The sequence below is a fragment of the Xenopus tropicalis genome, chromosome 10 (genome assembly GCF_000004195.4).
Source record: "Xenopus tropicalis strain Nigerian chromosome 10, UCB_Xtro_10.0, whole genome shotgun sequence".
Lineage (NCBI taxonomy): Eukaryota > Metazoa > Chordata > Amphibia > Anura > Pipidae > Xenopus > Xenopus tropicalis.
Genome location: NC_030686.2, coordinates 39,762,423 through 39,783,276, shown reverse-complemented (window position 1 = coordinate 39,783,276; position 20,854 = coordinate 39,762,423). Strand labels below are relative to the sequence as shown.

The 20,854-nt window shown below is 45.2% G+C and overlaps 1 protein-coding gene across 9 annotated transcripts in view; it reads left to right on the top strand.

Annotated features, from left to right (window-relative positions):
* epb41l1 (erythrocyte membrane protein band 4.1-like 1) overlaps positions 1 to 19,993 on the top strand; it is a 63,498-nt gene extending 43,505 nt beyond the window's left edge. For 7 of the 9 annotated variants that reach the window (XM_012952743.3, XM_012952739.3, XM_012952744.3 and 4 more), the window contains 9 exons: positions 2,879 to 4,135; positions 5,600 to 5,710; positions 7,029 to 7,352; positions 7,873 to 7,983; positions 12,661 to 12,747; positions 13,043 to 13,120; positions 13,898 to 13,978; positions 17,209 to 17,325; positions 17,454 to 19,993. In XM_012952743.3, coding sequence (XP_012808197.1) covers positions 2,879 to 4,135; positions 5,600 to 5,710; positions 7,029 to 7,352; positions 7,873 to 7,983; positions 12,661 to 12,747; positions 13,043 to 13,120; positions 13,898 to 13,978; positions 17,209 to 17,325; positions 17,454 to 17,462 — 2,175 coding nt within the window. In that variant the 3' untranslated portion in view covers positions 17,463 to 19,993. The remainder of the gene's footprint in view (positions 1 to 2,878; positions 4,136 to 5,599; positions 5,711 to 7,028; positions 7,353 to 7,872; positions 7,984 to 12,660; positions 12,748 to 13,042; positions 13,121 to 13,897; positions 13,979 to 17,208; positions 17,326 to 17,453) is intronic. The other 2 variants (XM_012952747.3, XM_012952748.3) reach the window with 2 other exon arrangements.
* The last annotated feature ends 861 nt before the right edge of the window (positions 19,994 to 20,854 follow it).

Here is a 20,854-nt window from a genome sequence, read left to right as displayed (position 1 = left end):
ATATGACTTGGTGTGGTGCAGATTTGTAGTGCAATGTTTTTTTTGTTTTTGTGCTGGGAAACTATTCAACTTTATTTATTCCTAATGACCTGTCCCATATAGTATAGAAATATAGTATTAGCCTCAGGTCTATGTACTTTAAGCAGGGGCCTTACTGATACATCTTCTTAACTTCGTTTTTTGCTCTATATGTTTAATTTTTATAGATGTAACCAAAATAGCAATGGCGGGTATAAGTAACAGGAATAAAATGCAGCAAATCTCTTTTTTTTATGAAAAAGATCTAAAACTCGGTTTTCCTGTTTGACTCCCTAATTACTGTAATGCTATACCTGGTGCCTGGGGTTTATTGTGCAACAATAACACAGTAGCTGAGGTTAATAAAAGACACATGGCCATCAAGTTCAAAATAGGGGACTCTGCTAGTTCAGACTTATAATTCCATCTGTACTTCTGCTGACTTTCTGCTCTGAAACTCTGATTACTAAGAGGTTTATATGGTGTTTGTATGAAATCCTGTAGTCTACACAGGTGAAACCACCATATTTTCTTGAGAGTACTTGTATTATGGGAATGCTTGCTTATCAATAATCCCTGTAGGATGCAATTTTCCTCCATCCTGCACTGTTGTGTCTCACCATGGTGGTAGACAAGAGTTAAGAGAACATGCATGCCATTTGTTGGGTGCCCAGTTATATTGGTGGAGGGTTAAGTTCTCATTTCTTTGCCAGATTTGGGGTTGAGCATGTACTTTAGAAAGGCAGGCACAGAATGGGTCCAGTGGGTAGGAATGGTCATATCCTTCTTGTGGCAAGCTCCACTGTATGTTCTGGATGACTGCGCAAAGCAATTTTAGAGGCAAATAGCTTTTATCCTGTTAGACAGAACAGGTCATTTCTTACAGTGTCTTTTGGTGGGATAAATGCAGGCCAAGAAACAGCCTGACCACTCACCCCCACTCCGTGTTGTTTCTGTACCTGGTGCCGACTGTATCTCCCTGGGCTTAGGCACATGTGGGGGGATGTAATAAACAATTTAAATGGAAAAAAATGCCACACAAATAAGAATAAGCATTTTGCAATGTAATATTATTCATTACACATTAGGCATGCATGACAGTGGTATAAACTTTTGGAGCAAATCTAACCACTTTTTCAATAAGACGCTTATTACATACACTGTGCGTGGCTGCAAGCAATAACATTTGCCAACTTTCTTCCACTGTCGGAAGTGGTTGGAAGCCTATATTAAATTTGCGCAAAGGCAAATTTGTTTGAACAGAGGCATACATCGCATTGTGTAATAATTTATTTCGCATTGTGAATAATTTTCCATTACCCACTTTTATTAAATTCCCACCATGGAGTAGATTTTAGTGTCAAAATGTGTGTGTGTTTTGGCACCTTTTACGTTTATCTGCAAGCCCTGAAAACAGCCTGGTCTGACCATAGCCTAAAGGAAAAACATTACTGCTAAGTAGTAGCCAATCAATGCTTGCTTTCGTTTACCTGTGACCAATTGCTTATTGGTTCCCATGGATTACTCCTCCTGATTAAAATGACTCTATAGTTACCAAGAGACCAGGCTGCGAAGGGGCGGAGGCAAAATTTTGGGTGGATTAAACATGGTCAAAACTGAGTTCTTAATTACTGAACAGGGTAACACCATTGTGACTTATGGAGTAATAGTGTTCGGTGTTGCCGATGTGTATCCTATGCAGGGAGAAAGGATTCTAACAATTATTTTACCCCATGTCATATTATTATTTACATTGTATTCCAGTTTTAAAGTGACATTACTATATATTTACCTCTATAAGTGATAATCTACTATATAAGGCCTCATGTACATCTGTGTTTTCTCTACTGGAACTTGCATCCAATTGAGAGGATATTATCTCCAGGGGGAGTGTAATGTAATGGATTGCTTGCTGTATGGACAGTATGAAGTATGAAGTCTGAAATGAATTCTGATATAGTTTGCAGTAGGGGGTATTTAATTTTGTACATGGATAGCACAGTTTTACTATATTGAATTGTGGCCAAATCTATTAAATAATAGGCCATTGCTGACGTTTATGATGGATAGGGCGGCTTATATATGTAAATCTTCAAGGCTGGAGTATGGTAATATAATATATTGTTATACAGCTGCAATGTGCAAACTCAGCCAGATTAATGATATCCATCCCCAATACAGTTACATTCCTATTTATGCCGTTTTGCAACCTTTGTGTAAGAACCCACGGAGACCCGCTCCCAAAAGGCGATGCCAGCGGAAAGCCCATTGAATCACTTCGGTAATCTAAAGTCATGCAAAGTTTCCTCCTTTGCGATGTGAAGGGCTTTCCACTCACAACTCCTATTGCTGCCGGTGGAAAGCCTTTTCGGAGAGGTTTGTCGCTCGCGATAGTAGAGATCTATCTCGAACGACTTAACTGCTCCGTGGGTTCTTTTGGCTGTAAGGGCTATACTCACTCACAAAGGTCTAAATTACAAAAATTATAAGTTAGTTACATCTACTCAGCACCCTGGAGAGGCAGGTTAGCTATAGTATTAGCTTTTACCCCTCCTTTTATTCATGCCATTTGGCTCTACATTCAGATAGAGGTACCGCAGGTACCAGTATCCAGGTATTTAACGTTTTACATGTCTATATAAATCATTGTTATTGGTGTTTATACTTAATATATATAAATAGGATGTACTACCAAACAGCATGTTATAAAACATTGGAGGATACATTTACTATGACATTTACTATCACAATGTATTTAGCAGATAATTCTCTTTCACTGAATTTTAATACAGTCTGCAGGATGAGTAAACAAGTAATTGATTCTTTGGGCATTAACTCCTCTTGCTCGGTTGAAATGCAGGGCATGGAGAATTGGGTTTTAGTAGAGAGGTCAACAAAGAACACTCAGGTGTCCCCTGGAGAGATGGAAAAGAAGGAAATTGAGCAGCTGCCTGGACTAGACCTGTCAGCTATAGATGAAGAACCACCCCTGAATGAAATGCAGGTTTCCAGAGTAAGAGAGGAGAGTAGAAAAGAGGAGGTAAGAATGGAGAGGGGGTCAGAAAAACCCATACAAGCTTCAAGAGTAGTAGAGAGAAGAATCCGACTGACAGAGAGAGAGGAGCGATTGGTGATGGTGGCCAGTGAGTGGGAAGATGTGGACAACAAGGCAAGGACAGCACCAGATGGAGCACCGGCAGAGGACAGCAGGGGATGGACATTTAAGGGAGAAAAGACAGAACTGACTGCAGCTTGGAGTCAAGGAGAAGAAGCCCAACAAAAAAGGAAGAGCAATACTGCAGGGAAAGAGACATCCTTTGAAAAAAGAGATGGGAATGGGATAACAGTTTTAGGAACATCAGAAAAACACAAGGACGTATGCAAGGGCATTCTGGATCCTGGAGAAAGTAGGCGGCTCATTGTGTGTGAGGAAGAAGCTGGAGATTGTGCAGAGGATGCCGAGAATGACTGGCCTGTTGGATTACCTTGGGAAGAACAAGAGAGCCCTTTGGTGTGGTGCGAAAGTTCAGGTTATCAACAACTTGTGAAGCAGGAAGACCAGGATATCACAGACAGCTTTGCATCATTCAACCAGCAAGGCCAGCAAACGCAGTTTCGGAAATCAGGTAACAAACTAAAGAAAAACGGAAGCCCACCTGGACAGACTGGATCTGCTTCCAGTGAAAGACCCAAGTTTACTGTGAAAAGAGTTTCTGCTGGTTTTCTAAGGTTGGATCATCCACCAGAAGAGAAAGGGGGGCCTCGTGATACAGACATGAATAGAGGAGAAGAGACAGCTGCTTGTTCTGCAGTAGGAAATATTTCACCCGGCCCAGTTGGTTGCAGTGCTACCGAGAGAGGCAGAGCAAAGTCAACTGGTGAAGACTGGGGCCAACAAGCTCTCCATTTTATGTTGCCCACCGTCGTACCACTGCCAGTGACACTGGACAATAACAGAGAACACCAAGCGAGAGCTGCAGATCCTACTGAACAACCACTTCTTGAATCAAACTCCAGGAATGCAGGAGATGCCAGCCCAGCAGAGTCCACCACAGATACCCCAGGAGACCTTTCCTCTCCCGACTCCGGCTGTGAAATCACACTGACTGATCCAGCGGTAACTTTGGTACCCCGGCATGTCTGTTGGGGAAGGGAGGGGGGAGGCTGAACAGAGCCTAAAGCTGCTTGAAGTGGCCGTGTTGTAGTTTGGCCAGCACGTCAGGCCCCTGTATGTGTACAGAGTGGGCACTGTGTCATGGAGGGAGCCGTCTGCCTGTTTGTGCCTAAACAATCCCACCATCTGCTTCTGGCTGGAACACCGTCTGGCTTAAAAAATATCCCCATGCCTATAAAATGCGTGAGGCGCATGGAAACAAGAGGAGACGGGAGGGAGAGTGGGAGGAGGGATAGTGTAAGTGGTGTAGGTAGAGCTGCTCTTTAACTAAACCGGTAATGTTACAAAAATACATGGTTCCCAAGCAAGGAACCGGGTGCATTTAGTGACATCAGAATGGCTTCCTGGCACTTGCAGCTATTCTGAGTTCATTATGGAGCATCTTTGCTTGAATGGTACCCATGGGTCTTGGCCCAGTTTTAAAACTAACATAAACGCCTGGTTTTGCACCTTTAACCACACAGCAAGTAGATGACTACTAACCTCCATCCCACCTCCTCACCCACTTGTTGCACCGAGGCCGCTGGTTCCTTGCTTTGTGCTGCTCATACACACTGGCTTACTGGGCTGTGTTAATATATGATGCTGGGTATATTACTTTCCTTCTATGACTGTGACCAAATTTCAATTTCCTATTTCCCTCTACTCTGCACTAGAGACTTATCAAATCCTGGAAGAACATAGCTCCTTATGTCGTAGCGCAATGGCTGGAAGAGCAGAGCTGGTGGCTCACTTTGTACAACTGCTCCTATATAGGGTGCAGTTTAGATGCACAGAAATATTATGTTTGAGCAAAATATTTTTTATTGGGCTTTAGGGTTATTTGGCCAAACACCAGCCTTTCCATCTGTAAAATCTCTCGGCAACCTCTGCTGATGTTCATTTGAAGTTGAGCAGCAACCTAAGATACTTCTTTCCTCCCCGTTCTGTGCAGGAAGCATTGACCCACCAGAACCCACCCAATTGCTGTTGGGGAGCAAATCCTCTCACCTAAAAAATTGTTATAATATTTTTCCTTCTGAAACCCCCATCTTTTTACCATTAAGGTGGGGTTTCTACAATAAAAATGGTATGGACCACTTTAGGTAGAATTCCTAAGCATCATAATGCCATATATCTATATGCATTTCTCATCTTTTTCCCATTACTATAGTAAAGCCTTGTAAATGTAATGTACATTTTACTTTCATCTTCTCCCTCTCTCTCCAAATTGTAAAACCAGCTATAGAATGGCCACACTGTTTTAGGCCTTAGAATGGAATTAATGCAGCCTAGTAAACCAGAGTTCTATTTAGCCTTGCTTTGGTGCTGTCCTGCTCAGCGTCGGTCTCTTGCATCGTGCATTGGGTCTGGCTGTTGCTCCCTGAGTTTCTTGTTCTTTACTCTAATGCTTTTCTCCCACTCTAGTGTCAACCCCTTGAGGCGACGTCTTGGGAAGAAAGGGACGTCCCATCAGCCCTAAGAGAGGTCACCCTGCCGGACCAGGGTTTTAGGAAAACTGGAAGTGTTCTTTATCAGGTTGGGGCCTGGGGATGGCCCAGTGTTTTCCCTATTAATGCCCTGGTATTACGCTACCTGGATTCTTGCCATACCTATATGTACAGTGTAAAGTACCTCAGTGCAGAACACAAAATAAGCAAGCACATATTGACCTTCCGTCAGTAAGACTTACCTAGCACAGAATTAGGCTTCTGAATCCTGCATCAAATTGTAAACTGTTATTGCAATGGTTCTGTTTCCGTAATGGTCCTGTAGTAACATGGGTCTTTCCTTCTATTTTCCATTGGTTTGCTCAGAAAGATTTGTTTCTGTGCATTTGACTTGAGTCAAACGTATTGTAGGTTATTCAAATGCATTTGCGTATTTTCTTCAAAAGTAGTGCTCTTTTATATCCCCTATATCGATTTAATCCTAAATCCTTACTAGGAAGAGAACTTTGACTATCATAAAAGGTTGATTTATATGAGCAATATCCAAATGGCCAAGCTCCATGTATTATTAAAATCTCATCACCCTCATTGCTAGGTGTCTGTCGGCTATGGGACTTCTAGAGGAGCCCTGTACTTATCAGCTGCAATGAGCAGGGGTTTGAGTAGAGGGCTCCTAGTGTGCCTCGGGCTTCAATTGGGAGGAAGAGTGGCAAATGGGGGTGGGGTAGTCAAGAAACTTTGTGGCTATAAAAACCAAGGCGATTTATACCAATTTTTGGACTTTGCACTTTGAATTCCTGGTTCTGGGTGAAGTAGTGTAGTATTGCAACATTTTTTAGATATAATTAAACTATAAAATCTGGATTAACCAAAAACAGTGGTGCTTGGGGATCCTTTTCCATTGCTTTGGGAGCAGGCCAGTATTCTGTAAACAATTAATACAATTTCCGTGTACTTTCACGGCTCTGTAGTTGACCTGCATCGTTTTCCATAGCTGCACTGGGTCATTATATAAAAGATAGTAAGGGTACCATAGAGCTGTGTCTACTTACCATGTGTGATCTGTAACCTACATATCTCCATTTAATCCATTATGATTTGGCTCGCTCCAAATGGATTGTTTGTTTGCCTGTATATTTTAAAGACCATTGATGCATTTTCATTTCAACTTGTATTGGCCTGCAGGTATTTTATAGCCCTTCATAAACCTTGGTATAATGAGCGCAAACAGTTGATTGCCTATACCTACTCAGGTCATTTCCTGATAGCCCTTCAACCCATGAAATCCATTCCAGGACTTAATTGATCCAAGTGCTGGATTCTTTATCAGTCTGTCTCTATATTTTGAAACTCACCAGTCTGTCTCATTGGTCCCTTCCCCATCCACTGCCCTTTTTGCCCCTTAGAGAGTGAGCAGCAGGGAGACAGAAGAGCCACGGGGCACAGGCGAAGAGGAACAGAATGCAGGGCTTTTGAAAGAAAATCAGCTGAGTATTGAAAGGAAGTGCTCCAGCATCACAGTCAGCTCCACTTCCAGCCTCGAGGCTGAGGTAGACTTCACAGTCATTGGAGATTACCACTCCAACGTTGGATTTGAGGACTTTTCCCGCAGCCTGCCAGAGCTGCATCGAGATCAGGGTGATGGTGCAGGAGGTCCCATAGAAAACAATTCCACGGCGGCGTCTAATGAAATGCAGGATGAGGAGACTAAGGATCTGGAAACGGTGGAGGTACAAGGGACATGCTCATGTCTCAACACCAACCCCTATTTATAGTGTGGCATTGTGAAACATTTCATGGAGAAACCGTTGCTATGGCTTCCCCATAGTGCAATGCATGAGATACACTGCAGAAGGTGCTGCATGGCTAAGCACTTTCACGTTTCCGTCTATACTAGTTCCAAGCCATCTTCCTTGTGTGTAGGGGGCAACGCTGCCACCTCTGACCAGGGACGTTTCACTGCATGCTGTGTATAGGCCCACTGGCATGGCCTGCAGCCTTCATTATCTGTGTGTCTTCGTGACGTCATATGTGTTTGTCGTGTTGTAGAGATCATGTCATGGGCAGAACCATGACATCATCAGAATGTTCCTAACGTAAGTTTTTTTGGTTGACCTCATCCCATTGTGCTTCTAAACTCCTTATGCATGGTGTTTGTGCTGTTTATCATCTCATCCCTTTTATCCATATCTGCGTTGTATAGTCAAGTCTTTCAGCCATCCACAGTTACTGTTCCCCCTCTTCCCCTAGCCCTGTTTACAGAATGTGCAGAAGGAGGTTGTGAGCACAGTAACCACAGTAAGTGGGACAACGGATGGGCACAGCACGGAAACACAGGTCACTACAGTAAAAGCCACACAGGTAAGGTCTCTCTCATGTTAATAAAGGTTAACCATTATAGTGCAACCAGAAAAATGACCTAGTTGTATGATGGGAAGGCATAAATCAAATATGGGCCTCCAGCACGTGGTTCCGTCTGCACTGTCAGGCCCAGACTGGAATTAAAATCCATTCCATTAAATAGTGATTGTCCCCGGCATTTTACAGGAGCCCCTCTGGCATCTGCCAGTCTGGACATGGGCACTATGTCCTTCAAGCAATATATTTACTTGCACTAGGTCCCCCATTACCATTTACCTCCAATATCAGCATGTTTGTCGAGGTCAGCGGCCACCTTTTTTATTCATGAGCAATATTCAAATATAAAAAAAGTTGAGGAGCAACACAAGCAAGAAAAAGTTCCTAGGGAGTGACCAGCAAGGGCTGTGATTGGTTATTTGGTAGCCCAGTGTGGACTGGTCTTTATGCCTCCAAAATTTGCCTTCAAGTCAGAAATTTATATATGAGCAACTGCTTTGAGGCCACTGGGAGCAACATCCAAGGGGTTGGGGAGCAACATGTTACCCCCGAGCCACTGGTTGGGGATCACTCTTTTAGGTGATGCTGTTCTACATTTTCTAGGTTGGTATAAATAGAGAGAGGTTGGATAGAGATTGTGGTTTTGGGCTGAACCGGATGATAGTAGAGAGGATATGTACAGAGCTGGGATAAGGAAAAGAAACTCATACAGAGGTGGGAATTAAGAAGAACAAGGGAAACTTATAAAGATTTTGATCTGAGCCCATGGCTAGAGTGCAGACCTTTAACTAGAGAGCAGCCCTGTAACTGGAGAAGAGCCCATGGCTAGAGAGCAGCCCTGTAACTGGAGAAAAGCCCATGGCTAGAGAGCAGCCCTGTAACTAGAGAAGAGCCCATGACTAGAGAGCAGCCCTGTAACTGGAGAAGAGCCCATGACTAGAGAGCAGCCCTGTAACTGGAGAAGAGCCCATGACTAGAGAGCAGCCCTGTAACTGGAGAAGAGCCCATGACTAGAGAGCAGCCCTGTAACCAGAGAAAAGTCAATGACTAGAGAGCAGCCCTGTAACTGGAGAAAAGCCCATGGCTAGAGAGCAGCCCTGTAACTAGAGAAGAGCCCATGACTAGAGAGCAGCCCTGTAACTAGAGAAGACCCATGACTAGAGAGCAGCCCTGTAACTGGAGAAGAGCCCATGACTAGAGAGCAGCCCTGTAACTGGAGAAGAGCCCATGACTAGAGAGCAGCCCTGTAACTGGAGAAGAGCCCATGGCTAGAGAGCAGCCCTGTAACTAGAGAAGAGCCCATGACTAGAGAGCAGCCCTGTAACTGGAGAAGAGCCCATGGCTAGAGAGCAGCCCTGTAACTAGAGAAGAGCCCATGGCTAGAGAGCAGCCCTGTAACCAGAGAAGAGTCCATGACTAGAGAGCAGCCCTGTAACCGGAGAAGAGCCCATGGCTAGAGAGCAGCCCTGTAACCAGAGAAGAGCCCATGACTAGAGAGCAGCCCTGTAACCAGAGAAGAGTCCATGACTAGAGAGCAGCCCTGTAACTAGAGAAGAGCCCATGACTAGAGAGCAGCCCTGTAACTAGAGAAGAGCCCATGACTAGAGAGCAGCCCTGTAACCACAGAAGAGCCCATGACTAGAGAGCAGCCCTGTAACTAGAGAAGAGCCCATGACTAGAGAGCAGCCCTGTAACTAGAGAAGAGCCCATGACTAGAGAGCAGCCCTGTAACCACAGAAGAGCCCATGACTAGAGAGCAGCCCTGTAACTAGAGAAGAGCCCATGGCTAGAGAGCAGCCCTGTAACCAGAGAAGAGCCCATGACTAGAGAGCAGCCCTGTAACTAAAGAAGAGCCCATGACTAGAGAGCAGCCCTGTAACTAGAGAAGAGCCCATGACTAGAGAGCAGCCCTGTAACCAGAGAAGAGCCCATGACTAGAGAGCAGCCCTGTAACTAAAGAAGAGCCCATGACTAGAGAGCAGCCCTGTAACTAGAGAAGAGCCCATGACTAGAGAGCAGCCCTGTAACTAGAGAAGAGCCCATGACTAGAGAGCAGCCCTGTAACCAGAGAAGAGCCCATGACTAGAGAGCAGCCCTGTAACCAGAGAAGAGCCCATGACTAGAGAGCAGCCCTGTAACTAGAGAAGAGCCCATGACTAGAGAGCAGCCCTGTAACTAAAGAAGAGCCCATGACTAGAGAGCAGCCCTGTAACCAGAGAAGAGCCCATGACTAGAGAGCAGCCCTGTAACTAAAGAAGAGCCCATGACTAGAGAGCAGCCCTGTAACTAAAGAAGAGCCCATGACTAGAGAGCAGCCCTGTAACCAGAGAAGAGCCCATGACTAGAGAGCAGCCCTGTAACTAAAGAAAAGCCCATGACTAGAGAGCAGCCCTGTAACCAGAGAAGAGCCCATGACTAGAGAGCAGCCCTGTAACTAGAGAAGAGCCCATGACTAGAGAGCAGCCCTGTAACTAGAGAAGAGCCCATGACTAGAGAGCAGCCCTGTAACCACAGAAGAGCCCATGACTAGAGAGCAGCCCTGTAACTAGAGAAGAGCCCATGACTAGAGAGCAGCCCTGTAACTAGAGAAGAGCCCATGACTAGAGAGCAGCCCTGTAACCACAGAAGAGCCCATGACTAGAGAGCAGCCCTGTAACTAGAGAAGAGCCCATGGCTAGAGAGCAGCCCTGTAACCAGAGAAGAGCCCATGACTAGAGAGCAGCCCTGTAACTAAAGAAGAGCCCATGACTAGAGAGCAGCCCTGTAACTAGAGAAGAGCCCATGACTAGAGAGCAGCCCTGTAACCAGAGAAGAGCCCATGACTAGAGAGCAGCCCTGTAACTAAAGAAGAGCCCATGACTAGAGAGCAGCCCTGTAACTAGAGAAGAGCCCATGACTAGAGAGCAGCCCTGTAACTAGAGAAGAGCCCATGACTAGAGAGCAGCCCTGTAACCAGAGAAGAGCCCATGACTAGAGAGCAGCCCTGTAACCAGAGAAGAGCCCATGACTAGAGAGCAGCCCTGTAACTAGAGAAGAGCCCATGACTAGAGAGCAGCCCTGTAACTAAAGAAGAGCCCATGACTAGAGAGCAGCCCTGTAACCAGAGAAGAGCCCATGACTAGAGAGCAGCCCTGTAACTAAAGAAGAGCCCATGACTAGAGAGCAGCCCTGTAACTAAAGAAGAGCCCATGACTAGAGAGCAGCCCTGTAACCAGAGAAGAGCCCATGACTAGAGAGCAGCCCTGTAACTAAAGAAAAGCCCATGACTAGAGAGCAGCCCTGTAACCAGAGAAGAGCCCATGACTAGAGAGCAGCCCTGTAACTAGAGAAGAGCCCATGACTAGAGAGCAGCCCTGTAACTAGAGAAGAGCCCATGACTAGAGAGCAGCCCTGTAACCACAGAAGAGCCCATGACTAGAGAGCAGCCCTGTAACTAGAGAAGAGCCCATGACTAGAGAGCAGCCCTGTAACTAGAGAAGAGCCCATGACTAGAGAGCAGCCCTGTAACCACAGAAGAGCCCATGACTAGAGAGCAGCCCTGTAACTAGAGAAGAGCCCATGGCTAGAGAGCAGCCCTGTAACCAGAGAAGAGCCCATGACTAGAGAGCAGCCCTGTAACTAAAGAAGAGCCCATGACTAGAGAGCAGCCCTGTAACTAGAGAAGAGCCCATGACTAGAGAGCAGCCCTGTAACCAGAGAAGAGCCCATGACTAGAGAGCAGCCCTGTAACTAAAGAAGAGCCCATGACTAGAGAGCAGCCCTGTAACTAGAGAAGAGCCCATGACTAGAGAGCAGCCCTGTAACTAGAGAAGAGCCCATGACTAGAGAGCAGCCCTGTAACCAGAGAAGAGCCCATGACTAGAGAGCAGCCCTGTAACCAGAGAAGAGCCCATGACTAGAGAGCAGCCCTGTAACTAGAGAAGAGCCCATGACTAGAGAGCAGCCCTGTAACTAAAGAAGAGCCCATGACTAGAGAGCAGCCCTGTAACCAGAGAAGAGCCCATGACTAGAGAGCAGCCCTGTAACTAAAGAAGAGCCCATGACTAGAGAGCAGCCCTGTAACTAAAGAAGAGCCCATGACTAGAGAGCAGCCCTGTAACCAGAGAAGAGCCCATGACTAGAGAGCAGCCCTGTAACTAAAGAAAAGCCCATGACTAGAGAGCAGCCCTGTAACCAGAGAAGAGCCCATGACTAGAGAGCAGCCCTGTAACTAGAGAAGAGCCCATGACTAGAGAGCAGCCCTGTAACTAGAGAAGAGCCCATGACTAGAGAGCAGCCCTGTAACTAAAGAAGAGCCCATGACTAGAGAGCAGCCCTGTAACTAGAGAAGAGCCCATGACTAGAGAGCAGCCCTGTAACTAGAGAAGAGCCCATGACTAGAGAGCAGCCCTGTAACTAGAGAAGAGCCCATGACTAGAGAGAAGTTATATGACTAGATTGCAGCCCTGTAGCAAGAGTACTTTTTTCATGCTATATTTGTCCTATTAATGTTCAATAAACAAACTACCCACCATCTCCCTTTATACACAGTCCTTAAACACTCTCTTTGGGGTTTACTTTATGATCCCTAGCCCGCCTTAAGCATTCTTTGCTCACTGATATTGGTGAAACTACAACTGATGCACCGACTTTTGTTTCTGGCACAATTCATACCTTCAGTTGTCTCTTTTTTTAAACCAGGTTGTGGAAGTCAAAACAGAGGCAAGAGTGGCTGAATGTGGCGATGGTGCCCAGGGATCACATACAGACGGTGCCCGCACCCACCATGTGAGTTCCACAAGTCATTAAACAGCTACACCCTGTTTAACATTATGGTTTATCTTGCGGCTGTGCAGTATCTCGAAATTATTTTATTTTTCAAAAGCTTAAATGGTGTTTGGGTGGAGTTCCCCTTTAATGAAACAGGAAAGTAACCTTACAGTTTGAACAGCATATTCCTTTTGTCCAGATTTGCCATATAAATTACCCACATAGTAACACTTGAGGAAAATGCCTTATGATGGAGGACATCGTGTCTATCACTTAGCAGCTCTGAGCTGGTGTGTATCTGCTTGTATTCCAGGCTTTACCTACAGCAATTATTCCCCACGCGGCCACAGCAGAGACCCTTTCCTCTTCCACAACCACCCATGTGACCAAGGTAAGAAGACGACAAGATGGAGCACAGTACTCACGGCCAAGCGGAAAGTGCTCAATAGCAAGTAATAACAAGCTTTCCCAGTTACATGATAGCTGACGTTAAATAATGGCACAATGACCTTCCAGTTCAACCAAATTGCTACTGACCAATCGGAGGGTGAAAACATCCTCACCTGAAGTTGTCTTCTGTTTGCCTCTGTGTGGGGAAAACCTGGCGCCAAAGGGCAATTGGACCAACCAGCCCTTACTTGAATCTATCCAATGTATCTGCCAGTACAACTTTCTCAGGGATAGAATTCCACAGCTCTCATCATAAAATATCCCTTTGGCACATTAAGATAAACCCTTCTGTCTTCTAATCTCAAGAGCTGCCCTTGCGTTCTATGGCCTCATAGCTGGCTTAGCTTCCACATTCATGGTCCCTCAGTGATACACTATTGAGCCTCCGGTGGTCAGTGGAACATCAGCTGTGGGCTAGTGGCCCCTGTACCACTTTAGGGCCATGAGGTAGTGTTTAGGGGAAGCTAACAGTCAGGTTATTTTTCATTGCTAACTACAGGAATCACTGCTAGTAAAACAATTAGGGGCTGATTTAATAATGTTTGTACCTCAGAGTCAGGCAGAAGTAAGAAAACCCAAGATACATTTTTTTAAAAATGGCCAAATTGCCCTACCACATGGCTCAGTTTATGGCAAATGATTGGCTGTCACCCCTTTACCTGCCTTTTTATGTCTCTGCACCTTTTTTTTTTTCTGACCTTGTTTTGTCCCTATGCAGACGGTGAAAGGTGGATTTTCTGAAACTCGAATAGAAAAACGAATAATAATCACGGGGGACGAAGATGTGGACCAAGAGCAGGTAACGCTGCAAAGCCCCACTAAATATTAACTATTACTAACAAACACACAGGACAGCCTATGCTGACACCTTATTAGGGCCCGGACGCTCATTTAAGCCCTTGTGGAGATGATCAGATATGTAAGGTAACTTAGATATATATTTATATATATATATACAGTGGAGGAAATAATTATTTGACCCCTCACTGATTTTGTAAGTTTGTCCAATGACAAAGAAATGAAAAGTCTCAGAACAGTATCATTTCAATGGTAGATTTATTTTAACAGTGGCAGATAGCACATCAAAAGGAAAATCGAAAAAATAACTTTAAATAAAAGATAGCAACTGATTTGCATTTCATTGAGTGAAATAAGTTTTTGAACCCCTACCAACCATTAAGAGTTCTGGCTCCCACAGAGTGGTTAGACACTTCTACTCAATTAGCCAACCTCATTAAGGACACCTGTCTTAACTAGTCACCTGTATAAAAGACACCTGTCCACAGAATCAATCAATCAAGCAGACTCCAAACTCTCCAACATGGGAAAGACCAAAGAGCTGTCCAAGGATGTCAGAGACAAAATTGTAGACCTGCACAAGGCTGGAATGGGCTACAAAACCATTAGCAAGAAGCTGGGAGAGAAGGTGACAACTGTTGGTGCGATTGTTCGAAAATGGAAGGAGCACAAAATGACCATCAATCAACCTCGCTCTGGGGCTCCACGCAAGATCTCACCTCGTGGGGTGTCAATGATTCTGAGAAAGGTGAAAAAGCATCCTAGAACTACACGGGAGGAGTTAGTTAATGACCTCAAATTAGCAGGGACCACAGTCACCAAGAAAACCATTGGAAACACATTACACCGCAATGGATTAAAATCCTGCAGGGCTCGCAAGGTCCCCCTGCTCAAGAAGGCACATGTGCAGGCCCGTCTGAAGTTTGCCAATGAACACCTGAATGATTCTGTGAGTGACTGGGAGAAGGTGCTGTGGTCTGATGAGACCAAAATAGAGCTCTTTGGCATTAACTCAACTCGGTGTGTTTGGAGGAAGAAAAATGCTGCCTATGACCCCCAAAACACCGTCCCCACCGTCAAGCATGGGGGTGGAAACATTTTGCTTTGGGGGTGTTTTTCTGCTAAGGGCACAGGACAACTTATTCGCATTAACGGGAAAATGGACGGAGCCATGTATCGTGAAATCCTGAACGACAACCTCCTTCCCTCTGCCAGGAAACTGAAAATGGGTCGTGGATGGGTGTTCCAGCACGACAATGACCCAAAACATACAGCAAAGGCAACAAAGGAGTGGCTCAAGAAGAAGCACATTAAGGTCATGGAGTGGCCTAGTCAGTCTCCGGACCTTAATCCAATAGAAAACCTATGGAGGGAGCTCAAGCTCAGAGTTGCACAGAGACAGAAACCTTAGGGATTTAGAGATGATCTGCAAAGAGGAGTGGGACCAACATTCCTCCTAAAATGTGCGCAAACTTGGTCATCAATTACAAGAAACGTTTGGCCTCTGTGCTTGCAATCAAGGGTTTTTCCACTAAGTATTAAGTCTTTTTTTGTTAGAGGGTTCAAAAACTTATTTCACTCAATGAAATGCAAATCAGTTGCTATCTTTTATTTAAAGTTATTTTTTCGATTTTCCTTTTGATGTGCTATCTGCCACTGTTAAAATAAACCTACCATTGAAATGATACTGTTCTGAGACTTTTCATTTCTTTGTCATTGGACAAACTTACAAAATCAGTGAGGGGTCAAATAATTATTTCCTCCACTGTATATATACAGTAGTTGTAATTCTGCATCAGAAGAGATGCCATATGGAACTGCAGAATTGACAAGACCATGTCGTTCCACTATATGAGCTACCAAGGGAAGCTGGGATACTGTAATAAAGCTCCACCTGCCTAACTACCAATATGAACTAGTTTTTAGCTATGATAGTTTTTAATGCTATACCACTAGTAGGTTTGCTTATTACATGCAATTTAAGATTATACAAATACAGGTTTGGACTGGGCTTCAAAATAGGCCCTGGCATTCCAAGTACCCAGAGGCCCAAACAGCCCCCCCCAGCCCAATAAATAGTGACTGTCTATGGCATCTTACAGCAGCCCCTCTGGCATTTGCCTGAACCCACAGATTGCCAGGCTGGGCCTGGGTCCTGGCATTCCAAGTACCCAGAGGTCCAAACAGCCCCCCCAGCCCAATAAATAGTGACTGTCTATGGCATCTTACAGCAGCCCCTCTGGCATTTGCCTGAACCCACAGATTGCCAGGCTGGGCCTGGGTCCTGGCATTCCAAGTACCCAGAGGTCCAAACAGCCCCCCCAGCCCAATAAATAGTGACTGTCTATGGCATCTTACAGCAGCCCTTCTGGCATTTGCCTGAACCCACAGATTGCCAGTCTGGGCCTGGGTCCTGGCATTCCAAGTACCCAGAGGCCCAAACAGCCCCCCCCAGCCCAATAAATAGTGACTGTCTATGGCACCTTACAGCAGCCCCTCTGGCATTTGCCTGAACCCACAGATTGCCAGTCTGGGCCTGGGTCCTGGCATTCCAAGTACCCAGAGGCCAAACAGCCCCCCAGCCCAATAATTAGTGAGTGTCTATGGCATCTTACAGCAGCCCCTCTGACATTTGCCTGAACCCACAGATTGCCAGTCTGGGCCTGGGTCCTGGCATTCCAAGTACCCAGAGGCCAAACAGCCCCCCCAGCCCAATAATTAGTGAGTGTCTATGGCATCTTACAGCAGCCTCTCTGGCATTTGCCTGAACCCACAGATTGCCAGTCTGGGCCTGGGTCCTGGCATTCCAAGTACCCAGAGACCCAAACAGCCCCCCCAGCCCAATAAATAGATACTATGGCATCTTACAGCAGCCCCTCTGGCATTTGCCAGAATACACAGATTGCCAGTCCAGGTCTGAAACATGCTATTAAGTATCTAGGTGCCTAAATGTTTTGCTGTTACATACCCTGCTGAAAAGGGTGGGTTTATGATGGCCACAATTAAGATATCAGCTTTCATTAGTTAGAATTAAATTAATGGCATTCCAAGTACACAGAGGCCCAAACAGCCCCCCCCAGCCCAATAAATAGTGACCGTCTATGGCATCTTACAGCAGCCCCTCTGGCATTTGCCAGAACCCACAGATTGCCAGACCGGGTCTGTACAGGTACAGGGCCCAAAATTGCATTAATAACCAAGAAATATACTTTCTTTTCCTTCCCCCGGAAGGCCCTTGCACTGGCCATAAAAGAGGCCAAACTTCAGCACCCAGACATGATGGTCACCAAGGCTGTTGTGTATTGTGAGACAGAACCCTCCCCTGAGGAGCCTGGAGAGAGCGTTGAGGTTAGTGAGCATGCTCGTGCATGGAGAGGTGCCACCTTCAATAGTCGTGACCTGTGCTGTGTGTTTATATATTATGTACTGACTGTAGTTTTGCTAGTGATACTGTATGTCTTTCCCCCCCACTTTAGAAATCTTGACGTCGGATTTTGGATGTGAAAATCTTCCCATGGCCACTTCTCTTTGTTATTCACCTCTGAAAATAAGGACACCCTCTCCCTCCCTTAATTTCCTCTTTACACACCATGCCAGCTGCAAAAACCACCACATCCGGCAAGGGGCAACTAAGACCACGCTGACAGTGCCCCTTACAGAGAGAATGAGAGAGACTTGCCACCCTCCCAGGAGCAGATTCCCTAACTGAGTGCTGAGGGCAATAATACACCTTCCCTTCTCCCCTTCCCCTTGGCCAATCATCCTAAGAAGCATGTGTGGCACTACGGGACTGCATGCAACATCTACAGGGTTCTTTTTATCTGCACTACTAAGGAACTATTGCTCCGGATTGCTAGAGACCTTCAAAGAATCAATTCCTTGATGCTCTTGGCTCTTCAGCCTAGAAGGGGGTTAATCTACGGATTAATCAGGATACCTCTCTGCAATAGATAGAAGCCTAGCACGCTCTGAGCCTGCCCTGATAATCTTCAGCCTGGAGATCACTCTGCATTAGATAGAAACGCAGCACGGTCTGAGCCTGATCATTTGCATCCAGGAGAACAAATTAGCTAGAAGTCCGGCACTATCAAATCATCTTCTGATAATCTGCACTCAGTGGGTCAAACTCTTTTTGATTGATTTTAAATGCTGCATAACTGATATTATTGATTTGGTACAGTTAAGATAAAATGAATTGCTTACTTGGTACATAGTTATTTAGAATGAAAAAGACAAATTTCAACCCCCAGTGTGATTATTGGTCAAAGAGAATGCAAAACACTAACTGTTACCCCACCGAGGGACAAAGTATCCCTTCCTGACTCCTCCTAAAATGCAACAGTATATCCCTAATTTACTGCCAGCCTATGTAAGTATATATAATTTAATAATAATTAAACAACCAGACATTTTCATACATTCTGCATCAGTTTTAGAAAAGACATTTAAATCTTGCAGATCTCATGGGTCCAAGTCTTAAATAACATCTGTCCTAATCTGAAATGACAATAATGGCTGAGAGGAGCACTAGTTTGTTCGTCAAGGGTGTTCTTAATTTAAGAGTTGAGAAGCAAATGCAATATAAGGAAGATAAGATATTTGCAAGCACTGGAAAGGAGCAACTGGCATGTCAGCATAAATGAACAGTAATGCCGCCCAATCACAGCATACCATGCTCACCAGGGGGGTGAGGAGGAGTAAGATAAGAGAAGAGAAGGCAAATGACAATGAAAGAAGGGTGGGTCCACAACTTGGTTGTGGTTCAGGCAGAGAACTTTGGCTTTCAGGGGGATGATAGGAGTTAAAATTTAAATAAAATATGATGAGGAAGAATAAGAATGGTGAGATGACATAGTAATCATTTCTTCATATTGCGCCAGCAAGTTACACAGCGCTTTACATTCATTTATAACAAACAGGGGTCTTGCAATATTTAAACAGAGTAAAAAATAGGTCCAGAGGGCTCTGATTGCTGGATAAACAAAAAGGAAAATGTAAGACGAGAAGAATAAAACAGGAAAGCATACAGGCTAAAAGAAGGGTAAAAAGAGAAGTGGGCAGGAAAGTAGATCATTAGGTGTAGAGAGAAGAGTATAGGAGACAGAATGAGAAAGAGAAGCAGGGGGGATGGAGTGGCAGAGAAGAAGAGAGAAAGCAAAAAGAAGCTGGGGCATAATAGGGTATATGGAACTTGAGAGGCTGGAGGGGGAACAGTAGGGGAGAGAAAATGAGAGAGGCTGGAGGAGTAGAGGCAGTGAGGGAAGAGAAAGAAGTAGAAAAAAGGGAGTCGGTGTTTCAGTAAGTGGGCTCCTAGGATTAGCTTTCATGGTGGGTGCTGTAAATGGATATCATTTTTTGCTGTAACTAAACAGTCAGTGCACAATATGGGAGCAGATCTGGTGAATTTTCAGAAATGTCTTGTCTCTCAGTGACCCAGAACTGCTCCTGTGGGGGGGTCACAGCATAGAAGCTCCAGGCAAGCAACCTTGTGTTTCATGTCTGACTCCCACTGTTAGTCTGGTTTGTGGTCTAAATCTTAGCTTGGCAGATCCCGGCAAAATCCATTGCAGCTAGGAGCACCGTAAAGTAAAAAGGAGATTGATGAATATGTTCGAGTTGTAGTGTTCCTTTAAATCCTGAATATTCTGTGTGTCCGAGAACATATCTAACCCGCTGCTGAGGGCAGTAAGTGAATATAACTATGTACTATGTAACTATTAAACTGGTAACTGAGCTTCCGTACTGCAAAGGTCAGAACAAATTCTTTTTTTTTTTTTTTTTCCCAACTCCTTGCAAGTAGAAAACGCTGCTGTATTAGCCTGTTGGTTGTCAGCTTCCAAGCCTGGAGATGTCCCTGCTAGCTGGGGATTGGCTGAGCTGTGTATGTGTGAAAGGGTTAACGTCGCACAGGGGGAGGCCTGACCTAATGCAATGCTGTGCTCTCCCTTGACTCCCCTCCACCCTGTGCTCCGTGATGTCACTGCTCTATAGCCAATAAAAACAAACTTGGTGTGACTTTTTTTTGTACTGGTCTCCATTCTTTCGCCTCATTTTGAAATGTACCCCGGTGGGCCCTGCACCCCCCCCAGTCCGACCCTGCAAAAACAGCACCATGGAAAAAATAAACCTGGGTTGACCTGGGTTGAACTAACCATATGGTCTCAAAGAGCCCTTGCCTTGGGCAACAGATTTATAGGGGGACCCATGGGTACCTATATGGTCCAACAGCAAGTATACAGCAGTAGGCAAAATAATTTTGTATTTACCATATAGGTACCTGTGGACCTCACCCCTAAAGCTGGCACTGTAGGCAGGGGCCCACTGGTGCCTATACAGTAGATATGGCCAGAGATGTAGGGATGAACAAGTGCCTATATGGTAAATAAAGTAATGCTAAAAAATATATCTCCCCAGCCCACCACCAGATACTTTTGGCTAAATCCGGCAGCCATGCAGAAGGGTAAGGGATCTTCAGCAATCAGAACATTTGCAGCATACCAGGACCATGAGCTGATCAAGGTAGCAACGGACCCAAATATAGCCTTGGCTATTAACCAGTTATCTGTGATCCCCATGCTTTGATATAAAAAAGGGGGTTAATTATGTTGACAGAATCACTAAAGGCCTGTAGCACAATGAGTGTTCTGCCAGCAGAAAACACCCAGGCAACCTTTCCTTTTAGAACCTGCCAGCTGCAGAAATGCCAACCTAGTACTTTTGTATTTAGGTATGTCTTGGACAAGCCCTGACATACCCCAACTCTGCTGAATGCTGCGGTAATTCAGTGGCATTTCAATGGCAGGGGTCACCTGTAATTCAGGGTGACTGGGCTGTTACAGCAACCAAGAGAGGGGGGAAGGGGGAAGCCAAAACAGGA